Raw genomic sequence first — 13,647 nt, 5'->3', positions numbered from 1 at the left:
AGATAGAGGATGGCCCACACGGTTCGCATCAAGGTGTGTGCGCCCTCTACAACTTCCTCCCTGCCCCCCTCTACTGATATCAGCTCCACATCATCTGATATGCCCCCTCCCCTCTCCCAAAGGCATGCCTGCCAAACGGAGAGGAGAGATCGTTTGAGCTTGATGTCTCCACTACATCCCAGGCCGCGAGGGTACAACCTCGATTTGGCGTGGAGGGGGAAGCAGAGAAAAAAAGCCCATAATATCTTGTATCCACGTACATCTCTCCACCCCCTGATCTTGGTGTTGGATCGCACGCAGGATCACATCCTCAGCGAGGATCCGACCATTGGGCAGACCCAGTCGCGACAGTATCGCCTCAAGATTGTCGACACCGTACGCAGCCCCCTCAACTCCACAGAGCAAGCAGAGCAGAGCAGAGAGCAGGGCAGAGTGGGTGGGTGGTGAGCTCACTCAGCTAGGCGTTGTGGGGGTTGTTGCAACAACAACAGGGCGATGTGATCAAGGCCGGCAGCGAGCGCCTGTCGCAGTGCCTGTCTCCAAAGCTCCTCAACCAGCAGTCGGAGATCACCGTATGCTTCCTCAAGCGCGTTTCCACCATGGACGCCCTGCGAGGTACCCACACCGCACCAGCCCGCGGTGATGTGGTGGCTCTTCTATGCGCCTCCCTCGCTCACTCCTGTGATCGCTTCTTTTTTTCTCGTGCTTGCCTTGGAATGGGACCAGCCTCCACGATGCGGGAGCGGCCCCGGGTGATGACGAGCGCAGCGGAGACGGTGCCCCCGCCCAAGGAGCGCAAGGGGATATTCAAGAAGAGGCATCCCACGCTGATGGGCGGGAGCACGGCTTCGCCGACCTCGCCGACTTCTTCGCTGCATCAGTCCTCCGTCCAGCTCGGCAGCCACAACAACAACACCTCCACCACCAATAACATCAACAACACTACCACCGGCAGCGGAAGCGGTCAGACGAGGAGTGAAGACCGCAGGGATACGCTGGTCAAGAGCACCTCAGCGCTGGTCATGGGCTCGGCCGCCGGCTCTCCTCGACAGCCCCTCCGCGCTCGGCCCACCGAGCACTCCTGGGGCTCGGCCAAACGGTGCGGCGCCCGCTTCCCCCTCCCCCCATCAGGCCGTGACCACTCACGTCGGCCTCTCTGTGCTGTATGTGGGTGCGCAGGAGATCGAACGGGTGCTCGAACATCATGCTGGGCGCGCAGAAGTGGCAGGCCGCGGCGCCGGCGGTGCCGGCAGAGAATAAGGGACACTCGTTCCTGCGGGAAAGCTCGGCGGGCCGCATGGCTGCACCAACTGTTGCCGCCAGCTCTGGGACGAGCGGCGGCGAGGGAGCTCAGCGTGTTGGTGCGCCCAGGGAGCTGGTGGTGGAGGAGGACAAGACCGGGAGTGGCAGCGAGCCGCTCGACAGCGAAGACGACGCGTCGGTCAGGTCGCAGTGCCTGAGCGAGAGCAAGGAGAGCGACGAGGAGGCCACCAGCAGCGCGGCGGCTGAGTCGGAGATTATTGATTTCAGCGAACGGGAGAGCGGCACAGAAACCACCGACAGAAGCGAGGCAGGCAGCGACAGGTGCCGCTCATCTGAATCATCCTGTCGAAGTCCGACACGACACGACACGACACGCACGACACGACACACGACACAACACACGACACGACACGACACACGTGCTGCACGCACCGAACGCTGACACTCGTCACCTTGGTTTTGGCTGCAGCGATGTCGAGGATCTGTTCAACTACGACTACGAGAACGAGGACATGGCTGAGTCCGCCGAGGAGGAGGCCCAGCTCGATGAGGCCGAGGCTGAGGCCGACGGCGCCTTCGAAAGCGATGAGTCGGGCGACGGCGGCGCCTCGCCCGATCTCAGCGTACTTTGCCTCCTTCCCCCCACACCAGCCCTAGCTCAAAGACCCCCTTTTAACCAATCGTATGACGTCACGATTCACTGAACAGAGGCGGCGGTCCCTGGGATCCGCAAGGCTGAGCAAGCCCCCGACGGCGCGGTCGCCCAGCGTGGGGCGGATAGCGCGGCGGTCCAACAGCATCGTGGGGCGCGGGGAGGCTGGGGCCGACCGCGAGAAGCTGCTGCAGACATCGGCGACCTCTCTGTCGGCCTCGCACGCCGCCGCCAAGACCGCGACCGACCGGCCGGTCATGCGCCGCCGACAGACCACCCACACGCAGTTCAAGATCAAGCACGCAGCCACGCTGCGCGAGTTCCAGTCGAAGCCCAAGACCGTGCCCCTGCGGCTGCGCTACGACGGACAGGAAGTGGTACGACGGCGTCACTGCCCACCTTAAGGTGAGTGTCTCCCAACTGAAAGCTGATTGGTCCTTGCCGCAGCTGTTGCACTTCTCGGCCACGGACACCGTCGAAGCGTTCATCGGACTCGCTGTAAATACGATCAAGGTAATCACGACTCGCCGTTGTAGGGAAAGCGCAATCTTAACTTATATTACAAGATTAACGGAATGTATGCGACAGGGTGCGGTGATGTCGGCGACTGCGCTGGAGTTGGTGATGGAGAACGAGCAGGTCCTGAATCCCACCGATATGTTGGCCAGGCACCCCTACATCGCCGAAGCGGTGGAGAACAAGGTTCCACACTCCTCTGCTGTGGCGGTTGAATCAATCGGTGCGTGTATTGACTGACCCCACGTGGGACCTCTTTCTATCACTACCACTACCACCACTACGTAAAGATGGTGCCTCTGCTCTGGTTGCGCGTTCAGGGACTGAGCGAGGGAGTGCGACGGACAGGCTCAATCGCCGACCTCCTCTTCGCGAGAAGGAAGGACCCTGGCACGGCGGAAAAGGTACACCCAACGCGCATCTTATCGCTGGGCGCACACTGCGCTCAACACGCACACGCGACACGACACGGCACACACACCGCACACACGACACACGGGACACGCACAGTATGCACGACTCAAATAGTAATAGACAATAGCAACGCGAGATTAATGATGTGTGTGTGCAGAAATGGGACTACGAGTTGAGGGTCATCATGCCGGACGGGAGCACGCGCATGGTGCAGTGCATGTACAGGGACACGCCCAAGAACCTCAAGGAGGCCCTGCAGGACCCCGACAAGCCGCTGCTGCACCTCAAGAACGTCGGCTTCCGCCTACCCGACGGCAACAAGGACGGCATCTGCCTGAGCGACGACCTCGCACTGGCCAAGCTGGCACAGATCAGCCAGTGCCTGTTCAACAACGAGGTGCCCACGGTGCTGTTTGTCGAGCGCGATCGCGAGGCCGTGAAGCAGGACGACATGCGACGGGTACCCAAGCCACACACCTTGTGGCTTCCTTGGTTCGACGTTGTGACCAACCTCTGCGCACGTGTGTGTGTGTGTGTGTGTGTGTGTGTGTGGTGTGTGTGTGTCAATGACAGCTGGAGATCGGGAGCCTGGTGGGCAAGCCGCTGTGCTGGGCGCAGGAGCAGGACGAAGTCACCGTGTTCCGCGAGAGCGCGTGTCGCCAGCGCTACCTGGAGCGGCAGGAGCGGCTGCGCAGCATCGAAGCCGGCGGCGTGCCCATCCAACGCTCAGAAGTCGAGGTACTGCACCCCTCCACCCCGCCATGACCTGTCTGTGGCGCTCAACGTGGAATGTGGTGCTGCCTCCCTATCGCGTACGGTACAGGGACCGGTGCAACTGCCGCCGATCTTCATCGCCCCGCCCCTGTTCGCGGACCCTGCTGGCGTCAAGAAGGGGTTTGCTGTGAAAGGTGCGACACAGCACACAACACGCGACACGCGACACATGGCCACGCACTCACATGTGTTGTGTTCGATCGGGCAGGTGATATGACGGCCACGGCGCTGCTGGAGGAGGCGCATCGAAAGATGATCGCGCGCAAGCTGCCGGACACGTCGGCCCAGGACTTCATATTGCAGGTGGCGGGCACGAAGGACTACATCGACGGCCCCTACCCCGTGCACTCCTTCAAGTACCTGCGCCAGTGCCTCACCACCAACGAACGGTGCGCTGTCCCCGCCTCGCCGCTGGGCTCCCTCGATCGAGTCTGCCCCTCACTTAACCTGAATCGTATCTGTGTGTCGTGTTGTGCGTGAGTCATGTGTCGTGTCGTGTCGTGTCGTGTCGTGTGATTCGGGAATCGCGTGTTGCGAGCAGGCCCAACATGGTGATGATAGAGCGGAAGTGCGTGGCCATGGAGAAGCCTCTGCCGGCCGAAGACCCCATGGACGCCGAGGAGCTGGTGGACCCCACCTTCCGACACGACCACAAGGTGCCCGCGTGCCCCTCCCTCCCCCTCCCGCGCGATGTTTCAGTACCGCCGCCGCCTTTCATTGAGTAACGGAAGAACGCGCAGCTGCTGAGCATGGAGTCGAGGCCGTGGCACGAGCTCTCCTGCTTCTCCCTGTGGGACATGAACAGGGCGTTCCGGGTGCGCATCGTGGGCGTGGAGAAGATCAACCCCAACACCACCTCCTTCCAGAAGGTACTTGCCATGATTTCCTTCGCCCTCGCACCACTGCGGGTAGTCCAGGCGGATGACCAGATCACCGCGTCGGCAATGGTTTCGACGGCGATGACGTCGGCGCGCTCGGCTTGTTCGCGGCGCTGCCGGCCGAGGTCGTGTGGCGCGTGACGAGCCGCCTGGGCGCGGGCGATGTCGCGCGGCTGATGTGCGCCGCCGACAAGCGGCTCTACCGCCTCTTGCGTCGATCCCTAACGACACTTGCTTTTTTCTTTCTTTTGTTTCTTTCTTCGTTCTTCTCGCTTTTGGGCAGGCATCGGGCAAGACCGACATCACCGAAGCCAATTTGGGCCTGTTCGTCACCGTTGGCTGTTACCACGGCGGCGCGCTCATCAGTCCGCTCGTCAGAACCAACGTGCAACGTACGTTCTCTCTCTCTCTCTCCACAAACACACACACACACCACACACGACACCAACAACAACACCGAACCACAACAGTTGTTTGCTGCTGTTTCCCCCAAACATAGTACACACTCACACTTCCTTTTGCAGAGTGCTCGCGCAACCCGCGGTGGTTCGAGTGGGTCAACTTCGAGATCCCCACGTGCAACATCCCGCACGCCGCCCGGCTGTGCTTCACTCTCTGGGCCGCGCGCACTTCTCCGTTTAAGGTAACCACCTATCCACCCACCCGCTCCACCACCGGCCAAATGGAACTCACACCACGCCGCACGCTCATCAGGAGATTCCGCTGGGTTGGGTCGCGTGTCAGCTGTTCGACTACAAGAACGAGCTGAAGACGGGCCTGATGACCCTCAACCTGTGGCACAACGAGGAGGCCAACCCGATCGGCACCTGCGGGTCCAACACGTCGGCGGAGATGCCCCTCTTTGTCGAGTTCGACCAGTACGCCCTGCCGGTGGTTTTCCCCACCGAACCGCTCTTCACCGACCGCGTGCCTCCGTCCTACTTTGCCTCCGCCTCCGGCGGCGTGGCCTCGCCCTTCCGCAAGTCTTGCGAAGTCAGCCCGCGCAGCCCCCGATGGTCATCTCCAGGTGTGTGTCGTGTCGTGTCGCGTCGCGTCGTGTCGTGTGTCGTGTCGTGTCGTGCTATGTGTGCGGTGCGTGTCGTGTGGTGCGAGTGGTCTGGTGTGGTTAATTATTGTCGACTGTGACAGCCAAATCGTCGCCGATGGCGAAGAAGCGGCTGGTCGACGACGCCGCGGTGCCGGAGTCGATACCGGCCAAGATCGACCGGATACTGAGCCAGGACCCACTCTACCTGCTCAAGCCCGACGAAAAGATGCTGCTGTGGGACCACCGGTACCACCTGCTCTCCAAGCCCAAGGCCCTGCCCAAGTTCCTGCTCTCCATCACCTACCAGGACCGATACCAAGTGCAAGAGATGCACCACCTGCTCGGTACTCCACCGCACGCACATACCGCACTCACTCACACACACACACCACACACACACCACACACATGCGATTGCATACGCACCGCACGCACGCTCACAACACACGATTGTTGCTGTGCAGCCAAGTGGCCGCACTTCCCCAACCCGGTGGACGCGCTCGAGCTGCTGGACGCCAAGTTCGCCGACGCTGCGGTGCGGCAGTACGCCGTCGAGTGCCTCGACGAGCTCTCCAACGAACAGCTCGGCGACTACCTGCTCCAGCTCGTTCAGGTACGTAACGATCGTGTGCGGTGTGTGCGGTGGTCGTTCTATGATGCTGATGAACGCGATTGGTTGATGGTGTATGTAAAGGTGCTCAAGTACGAGCTCTACCACGACAGCGCCCTGTCGCGATTCCTCCTGCGGCGCGCCCTGCGGAGCAAGGAGCTGGGCCACATGCTCTACTGGTACCTCAAGTCGGAGGTGCACGTGCCCACGATCGCCGAGCGCTACGAGCTCCTGCTCGAGGCCTACCTCCGCGGCTGCGGCTCGCACCGGGCCGAGCTCAAGAAGCAAGAGGACGTCCACGTACGCAACCACCTTAAACAAGCTCAACTGCCACTTTAACGAGCTGCCACCTTAACGATGACACCACCATCGCAGAAAGAGATGGCGCGCATAGCGTACCGGATCAAGGAAATTAAGGAGGCGGAAAAGAAGAAGGAGACGCTGCAGGAGGAGCTGAAGCGGTTCGGCGAGCGGCTCGAGAAGACGCCCGCGCTGACGCCCTTCCAGCTGCCGCTCGACTACAAGCGGCAGGCCAAGGGGGTCCTCATCCACAAGTGCAAGTACATGGACTCCAAAAAGGTTCGCCGCCCACGCACGCCTCTCGCAACACCACTCAACCGACTCACCACCGCACGCACACACACACGCATACGCACACGCACACGCCGCACACGCACGCGCACATGCCGCACACACGCACAACAGAAACCGCTGTGGCTGGTGTGGGAGAATGCGGACGCGACGCAGCCGCCGATCTACACGATCTTCAAGGCCGGCGATGACCTGCGGCAGGACATGCTGACCCTCCAGATGCTCAGGATCATGGACAAGGTACCACCTTAACCACAACAGCCACCTTAACAGACAGCCACCTTAAACTTAATCGGTTGTTACCAATGGTGATCAGTTGTGGAAGTCGGAGGGGCTGGACCTCAAGTTGTCGCCCTACGGCTGCGTGTCGACGGGGCACGAGCTGGGCATGATCGAAGTCGTCACCCAGTCCGAAACCACCGCCAACATCTCCTCCGTACGTTTACAACACGACACGACACGACACGACACGACACGCACACATACGCACGACACTCACGACACGACACGCGGGGGTGGACCAAACAGGCGGCGGCGGGAGTGAAGGGAGCGTTTGCGGTGGACCCAATAGCGAACTGGCTGGCGGCCAAGAACAAGAACGGCAAATACCGGCGGGCCGTGGAGAACTTCATCTCCTCGTGCGCCGGGTACTGCGTGGCCACCTACGTGCTGGGCATCGGCGATCGACACAACGACAACATCATGCTCAACGAGTCCGGGCTGCTCTTCCGTACAGCACCACCCACGCACAATGCAACGCAACGCACGCAACAGGTGACTAACATCAAAATCGCACACGCACACGCACACGCAGATATCGATTTTGGGCACTTCTTGGGAAACTACAAGAAGAAGCTGGGGATCAAGAGGGAAAAGGCGCCGTTCGTGCTCACGCCCGACTTTGCGTACGTGATGGGCGGCCGCGACTCGAAGGACTTCAAGACCTTCTGCGACAAGTGCTGCAAGGGCTACAACATCCTGCGAAAGCACTCCAACATGTTCATCAACCTTTTTTGTATGGTACGTTGTAGTGCGAACTTTTGTTGTTCACGCAACACACGCGCTAACCGCACACGACACACACGACACACACGACACACACGCAGATGTTGTCGACCGGCATTCCAGAGCTGACGTCGCCCAACGACATCCAGTACCTGCGCACGGCCCTCTGCCTGTCGCTGACCGATGAGGAGGCGGCCGAGGAGTTCCAGAAGCTCATCTACGAGAGCCTCGACACCAAGACCACCCAGTGGAACAACCTGGCCCACATGATCGTACACCGGAAGAAGTGATGATGGATCGACCACGACCACCACCTCCTTCACTTGTTTTGAATAATAATAATAATAAATAATTCAATCATTCCTGGGTCGCGGCTGGTGGCTGAGTTCCTTGGGAGGCCTCCTGCGTCGTCGCAAAGACGCGCTTGGCGCGGCCCAGTCGAGGCTGGCCTTCGGTGTCGGCAGCCGGCGCTGGCGCTGGTGTTGAGTTGGTGGCTGCGGGCGCGGGCAAACTGGTACCAGCGACCGAGGCTGACGATAGCGCTGGTGGTGCTTGTAGTGGTGCTGGTGGGTGGTTAGGCGCCCGCATGGCCAGGCTCAGGGCCGACGCACGGGCAAACAACGCCGCGGAGCTGGTGCTAGCAGCATTGGCGAAGGGGTTGGCGAAGGGCGGGGAGCCCAGCATGAACGGCATATGCGGCGGTCGCTGCAGGTGCATCTGCACCTGCTGCTGCAGCATGACGATCTGGTGGCGGTGGCGGTGGGATATGACATCAACAACACATCAACAAACAGAACTCATCAAAGGAAGAGGCAAGGGGCACCTGTCGCTGCATCTGCGCTCTCTGTTCGAGCTGCAGCAGGGGTTGCGCGGCCAGGACCTCCTGGAGCTTGACGATCTGCTGCTGCAGCATCTGGGTGATGGTGATGGTGGTGGTGGTGGTGGTGGCCATAACGACATCAGGTCAGCGTTGTTGTGCGATGTGCGCGTGTGCGGCGTGTGCGGTGGCGCACTAACCTGTATCTGCAGGTGACTGTTTTGCTGCAGGAGGGCCATGGCGGGCATGTGTGGCGTTTGCATTCCCAGCTGCCCTCCATACCCTCCACTCGCGTCCCCCTGCTCCTCCCTCGCCTCTCCATCCGCGTGCGGCACTGGTACCGGTGCCGGGTTGGTCTCCTGCACGACGTGGCCGTTCTCCTTCTCCTTCTTCCACTGCGTCTGCGTCGCGTTGTCCTTGAAGACCCACGCCACTTTGGGCCGCTTCAGCGGCGGCTCCTCTCCGTCTTGCCCCTCACCACCGCCTTCTTCGCGCCGGCGCTCGGCCTCGGCTCGCTTCTCGTCTTCAGAGTCGTCGGCCTGGTTGAGCCACTGGGAGAGCTGCATCTCGCCCAGGCGCTTCTTGAACTGGCGCTTGCTGCGGCGGTAGTCCCGCGCCTCGTCGTCGGTGAGCTTGCCCTTGCGCAGCCGCCGCTTGAGCTTGGCCAGTCGCTTCTCCTCCCGGCGGGCCTCCTTCACCTGCTTCTTCTCCTGCTTGGCCTTCTCCGCGCGCTCCTTCAGGACCTGCGCTCAGACGCACACACACACACACACCACACGAACGCACACACACGCACACCACACGCACACACACACACACACACGTGAGTCGACCGCACACGCACACCGCACACACCGCACACGCACCTGTGCGCGGTTTTCGTCGAGGGTGGCTCGCCAGTCGCGGCCCATTTCGGTCTCCCAGCGCTCGAGCTGGAGGTTCTTGGCGTCGCGCTCCTTCATGATCTTGTGGATCTCGTCCAGCGTGGGCCGCGGCCGCGACAGATAGTCCTTGATCGTCGTGCCCTTGACTGCCGCCACCACACCACCACAGTCAGCAGCGCACACCACCACCAACCGGCCACTTGGTGAGCACAACCACGCACAACGGCCACGAGTTTTGATGGATGGAATGGAAAGGAGAGGAAAGAACCTTGGGGGCGGGACTGCGCCTTGAGCTTCCGCAGCAGCAGCGGATTGTTGGTGCCCTGCATCATCAAATGAAAAAAATAAATGAAAAAGAACATAAAACCTATTCAATAGCTGTGGCAAAGGGACCGCTTTGCCATAGCGCAAGAGGAGAGCTGGCCACGTACCTGTCCTTTGCGCCCCTTGCGTCCCATCTTTGTATAATCTTTGTCTTATTCAGGTTTCCTTTTCTTTTCTTTCCCGTTCTTCAAATTGTTTCGCAAATTTCTTGGGTGTTTCCGAAACGACGACAAGAGAAGTCTTCAGTGGGCGACGTTGTAGACGATGATGGACTTGTCGTCGGACGCCGACGCCAGCAGCGCACCCTTGGGGTCGAACGCCACGGCCCACACCTACGCGGTAACAAGTAATCACTCTCTTAGCTCACGAGCGAGTGTAACGAACTGGAGGCAGAAGGTGATGATGGGTACCATGTCAGTGTGGTCGGTGAACGTGTGCACGCACTGGCCCTTGGCAGCGTCCCACACCTTGACCGTCTTGTCGGCCGATCTATATCGTCGTGCGGCGATGTGTGCGGCGTGTGCGTTGAGAGATGGGCGCAAGTGTAAGATTGCTAGGGAGAGCGAGGAGAGCAGTACCCGGTGGCGAAATACTTGGAGTCTGGGCTGAGGCGACAGACAGCACCCACGACGAGTGGCCAGACACCATGTGGATGAGCTCGGCCTTTTCACTGATTATATATGGTCAGCGCTGTTATCACGCCGCATTATACAGGCCCTATAGTCTCTGCGAGTACGTACACGTCGTAAATGTTGATGTGCATGTCGTCCGACGTGGTCAGTAGTCGGCTCGAGTCGGTGGAGAAGGTCAACGAACGCACTGTCATACCGTGGCCTGAATCGATTGATTGTATTCAACCGAACACGAACGTCAGAACACCACAAGCCTCGGCAGCGAAGACGAAGACGAAGACGAAGAGCGACGAAGAGTGACTGGTTGATCTCCTCTGTGTTGACGAACCTTCGATGGAATGGAGACGCTTGCCATCCCGCACCTCAAAAACGGTCACCAGACCGTCCACCGCACCGCACGCCACGTACTTGCCGTTCGGGCTCTGCAGAGAGTGCGAACGCGCGTAACACACAAAAAAAAAGAATGAGAGGCCGGTGGAGAAGTAGTACGCTCACATACGCGCGGGCGTAACGTACAAACGCGACACACATGGTGAACTTGCCGCTGGGCTCCAACGTCTGGGCCTTCTCGCCGGTCTCGACGCTCCACAGGTTGATGTTGCCCGACTTGCTGCTCGAGGCGATCAACCTCCCGTCGGGGCTGAACGCTATCGCCCAAGTCTCCACTGCATTTATGCACCATCGCATCAGCAGGGGAGGGAGGGGGAAAAACACTCTTTAGTAAAAACTGGTGTGGTGGAGGAGAGGCTGTCAGTCTGTCCGCTACCAATAATCAGTAGAAGTACAAGTACCGGGGAAGGCGTTGATCGTGCGGACGAGGTTGCCCGACTCAGCGTCCCAAATCCGGATGTTGCTGTCCATCGCGCTCGCGGCAACCACTGCAGCATCCCGTGGTGTGTGTGTGTGTGTGTGTGTGTGTGTGTGTGAGCCACAAAGGGGCAAAGCGCAAGGTTGATGCCGGCAGAGTGCGCGGAACGAAAGAGAGAGCGGAGCGGCGCTGAGCGGAGCTGAGGGGAGGAAGGAGGAGAAGAAGAAGAACACGCACGCTTGCCATCGGCGCTCGCGGCCACGGACACCACGCCCCACTGGTTCTCCCCAAAGTCTCGCTCTGGCTTCTCGAGCGAAGGGTTCCTTCACATCGAGAACAAGAATCCAAGAAAGTGCCGCAAGAGATGAGAGAGGTCTACACGGCGGAATGACGTGCACCAACCGGATGGGGGAAATGAAATAAAGAAAAGCGGTGCAGTAAGGGGCACGTACCATATCTTTACGTGCTCATCGACAGACCCAGTTACGATTTTGTTTGCGCTCGTCCATGCCAACGCCCAGATAGAATCGTCGTGCGCGTCGGGTTGCTTCTTGGCCACAGAGAACTGCGTAGAATCGAAAATTGGAGATTAATAATAATCCCTAAGGACATTTCAGTTCCATCAATAAACATCGAGATTGATATTGCCCTTGAACGTTCACGACACCAAGAGGCGTACCATTGTAAGTAGAGATGGCAGGCACGACGGTCTATCTTCCTTGCGATCAGAGAGACAGCAGGGAACAAAAAGAAATGCCCATTTCTTTTTCACGGTGGGCGTGCCTTGCATTCTGTTGATTTTCGACAATTCGAAATTTTTACTGGAAGACAGCGACGAAAAAGGCGCCAAATAAAATAGAACTTGAAGAACAAGGGCTTGGATCGGGGGCGAAAGAGGAGGCACTCGGCAGGGCAACAACAAGTGCCGAAAGGGCATCGCGAAAGCAGCAGCACAAAGGATTTGGTGCCCTTGCGAGAACGAGATTAGAGAGAATTTTGTCATCCCTCATCGCGCATCCAAGGAAAGAAGGGTAATGGATGGCCCTGCCGCGCGACGCAGTGCTGATCCGGACAGCAAAGATCGAAAACGCTGGCTCATTTCGCTGGCCATCGTCAGCAACGGCAGCGACGATGATTTCAGCTACGCGGTGGAGGGCGTGGCCATGGACTCCCTGGCACGACCGTGGACCAAGCTCAAGCCAGAGCGGGGAGCGGTCGTCGATGAGGAGCAGGACACGGGAGGCCAGCCTGGCTGGTGGTTCCTGCTGGCCGGCCGCGGCTTCCGCCCACTGCCCACCACTCCGCGCAACGCAACTTTCCCTGCTCAAGGTTAGTCTTTTTACCACCCTTGCACACACCACTCAAGTCCTGGGTGTCGTTGGCCACCACTGAGCGTGTGTCGTGTTCGCCGTACGTACAGGTAAGAGGCGGTTGACGCTGGAGCTGCTCTACGGCAAGCAGAGCGTGATGCAAGTCCAGGGCTTCTTCGACTTTGACGAGCGCGGACCACCGGCGAGCGCCAAGATCCACGTCGACAGAAAGTACAGCCAGGCGCCCTCCGTCGGCAGCATGCCTTCCAGTCTCAGCTCCCAGAGCAGCACGCCCGCCTCGACCGACTACCTCTTCCTTCGGTAAGTCTACCCACCACCCACCCAAGAGTGGAGAGGTGCAGTCGTTCTTCGGTGGTTGTGGGTGGTGGTAAGTGGTGGTGAATGTAAGTAGTTTCCTATGCTCGTGGGGGTTGGCTTAGAGGGGTCGGAATTTCGCCCACTGCCACTGCTCCCATGTGCGCAACACGAGCGGAAGTGGGACCGAAATTCGGACCCACAAGGCCAAGCACCACGGCTGGGTCGCTCCCCAACGTTGAAGCATAGGAAACTACTTACATTCGCTTCCTTTTTCTCCATTTTCTAGCACCACGGATTGGTATCTCACCGCGATCCGCCTGTTCGTGCCCTACTCGGTGCTGGCCCGCGACGGTCTACGGCTGGGGTCGTGGTTGAGCCCCAAGCGCGTTCGCGACATGCACGCATCCATTCCTGGTATAATTTTCTCCATACGCCCATGTGCCGCCCCCCGCAGTCTCATTCTAAACCGTGTGTTGTGTGTTGGCTGCAGGTTTCACCGACGAACGCCAACACAAGCGACAGAAGCGAGAGCTTCCAGTAAAGAAGAACACTGCGCCAAGCGGGGAGGACAGTATAGACTCGGTCACCAAGCGAACAACACGGCCCTGGAAGGTCATCGAGCTCAGCTCGTCATCCTCGGGCGACGACGGCAGCGACTTTGATGATGGAGAGCCCATCAACCGAACGCGCGCCAGGAGCGGTCGCACGCGGCGCGAAGTCGACGATGAATTCGAGTGGCGAAGTGACGAGGACGACGAAGAGGACGAGGACGACAAGCAGAGCAGCAAAATGAAGAAACCGACG

At 59.7% G+C, this 13,647-nt stretch overlaps 4 protein-coding genes across 4 annotated transcripts in view; 2 read left to right on the top strand and 2 right to left on the bottom strand.

Annotated features, from left to right (window-relative positions):
* Positions 1-9: 9 nt before the first annotated feature.
* ACA1_155440 (phosphoinositide 3kinase family, accessory domain (pik domain) domain containing protein) lies at positions 10-8,040 on the top strand (the record flags this gene model as incomplete). Its single annotated transcript, XM_004340578.1, has 28 exons — positions 10-33; positions 301-375; positions 492-615; positions 727-1,099; positions 1,180-1,584; positions 1,733-1,886; positions 1,972-2,292; positions 2,363-2,428; positions 2,504-2,617; positions 2,752-2,835; positions 3,003-3,305; positions 3,419-3,583; positions 3,669-3,753; positions 3,828-4,008; positions 4,161-4,275; positions 4,360-4,488; positions 4,781-4,889; positions 5,022-5,140; positions 5,212-5,524; positions 5,647-5,889; positions 6,009-6,157; positions 6,239-6,454; positions 6,530-6,733; positions 6,860-6,985; positions 7,062-7,181; positions 7,274-7,475; positions 7,560-7,765; positions 7,852-8,040. 28 exons carry the CDS (start codon positions 10-12, stop codon positions 8,038-8,040), a joined length of 4,914 nt encoding a protein of 1,637 aa, XP_004340626.1.
* A 67-nt stretch (positions 8,041-8,107) lies between these two features.
* ACA1_155430 (uncharacterized protein) lies at positions 8,108-9,909 on the bottom strand (the record flags this gene model as incomplete). Its single annotated transcript, XM_004340577.1, has 7 exons — positions 8,108-8,244; positions 8,269-8,494; positions 8,574-8,663; positions 8,768-9,310; positions 9,434-9,597; positions 9,720-9,774; positions 9,883-9,909. 7 exons carry the CDS (start codon positions 9,907-9,909, stop codon positions 8,108-8,110), a joined length of 1,242 nt encoding a protein of 413 aa, XP_004340625.1.
* A 108-nt stretch (positions 9,910-10,017) lies between these two features.
* ACA1_155420 (WD domain, Gbeta repeat-containing protein) lies at positions 10,018-12,005 on the bottom strand (the record flags this gene model as incomplete). Its single annotated transcript, XM_004340576.1, is given in 11 exon segments — positions 10,018-10,107; positions 10,186-10,264; positions 10,354-10,380; positions 10,395-10,445; positions 10,516-10,609; positions 10,736-10,829; positions 10,924-11,072; positions 11,199-11,285; positions 11,453-11,538; positions 11,668-11,780; positions 11,961-12,005. 11 exon segments carry the CDS (start codon positions 12,003-12,005, stop codon positions 10,018-10,020), a joined length of 915 nt encoding a protein of 304 aa, XP_004340624.1.
* A 244-nt stretch (positions 12,006-12,249) lies between these two features.
* The window catches only part of ACA1_155310 (uncharacterized protein), a gene marked incomplete at both ends in the record, with an annotated part of 1,739 nt that continues 341 nt past the window's right edge, over positions 12,250-13,647 (top strand). The window contains 4 exons of the mRNA XM_004340575.1: positions 12,250-12,544; positions 12,636-12,846; positions 13,130-13,257; positions 13,334-13,577. Coding sequence (XP_004340623.1) covers positions 12,250-12,544; positions 12,636-12,846; positions 13,130-13,257; positions 13,334-13,577 — 878 coding nt within the window. The remainder of the gene's footprint in view (positions 12,545-12,635; positions 12,847-13,129; positions 13,258-13,333; positions 13,578-13,647) is intronic.

Source organism: Acanthamoeba castellanii (assembly GCF_000313135.1).
Source record: "Acanthamoeba castellanii str. Neff unplaced genomic scaffold scf7180000084722, whole genome shotgun sequence".
Lineage (NCBI taxonomy): Eukaryota > Discosea > Longamoebia > Acanthamoebidae > Acanthamoeba > Acanthamoeba castellanii.
This window is presented reverse-complemented; position numbering and strand designations above follow the sequence as displayed.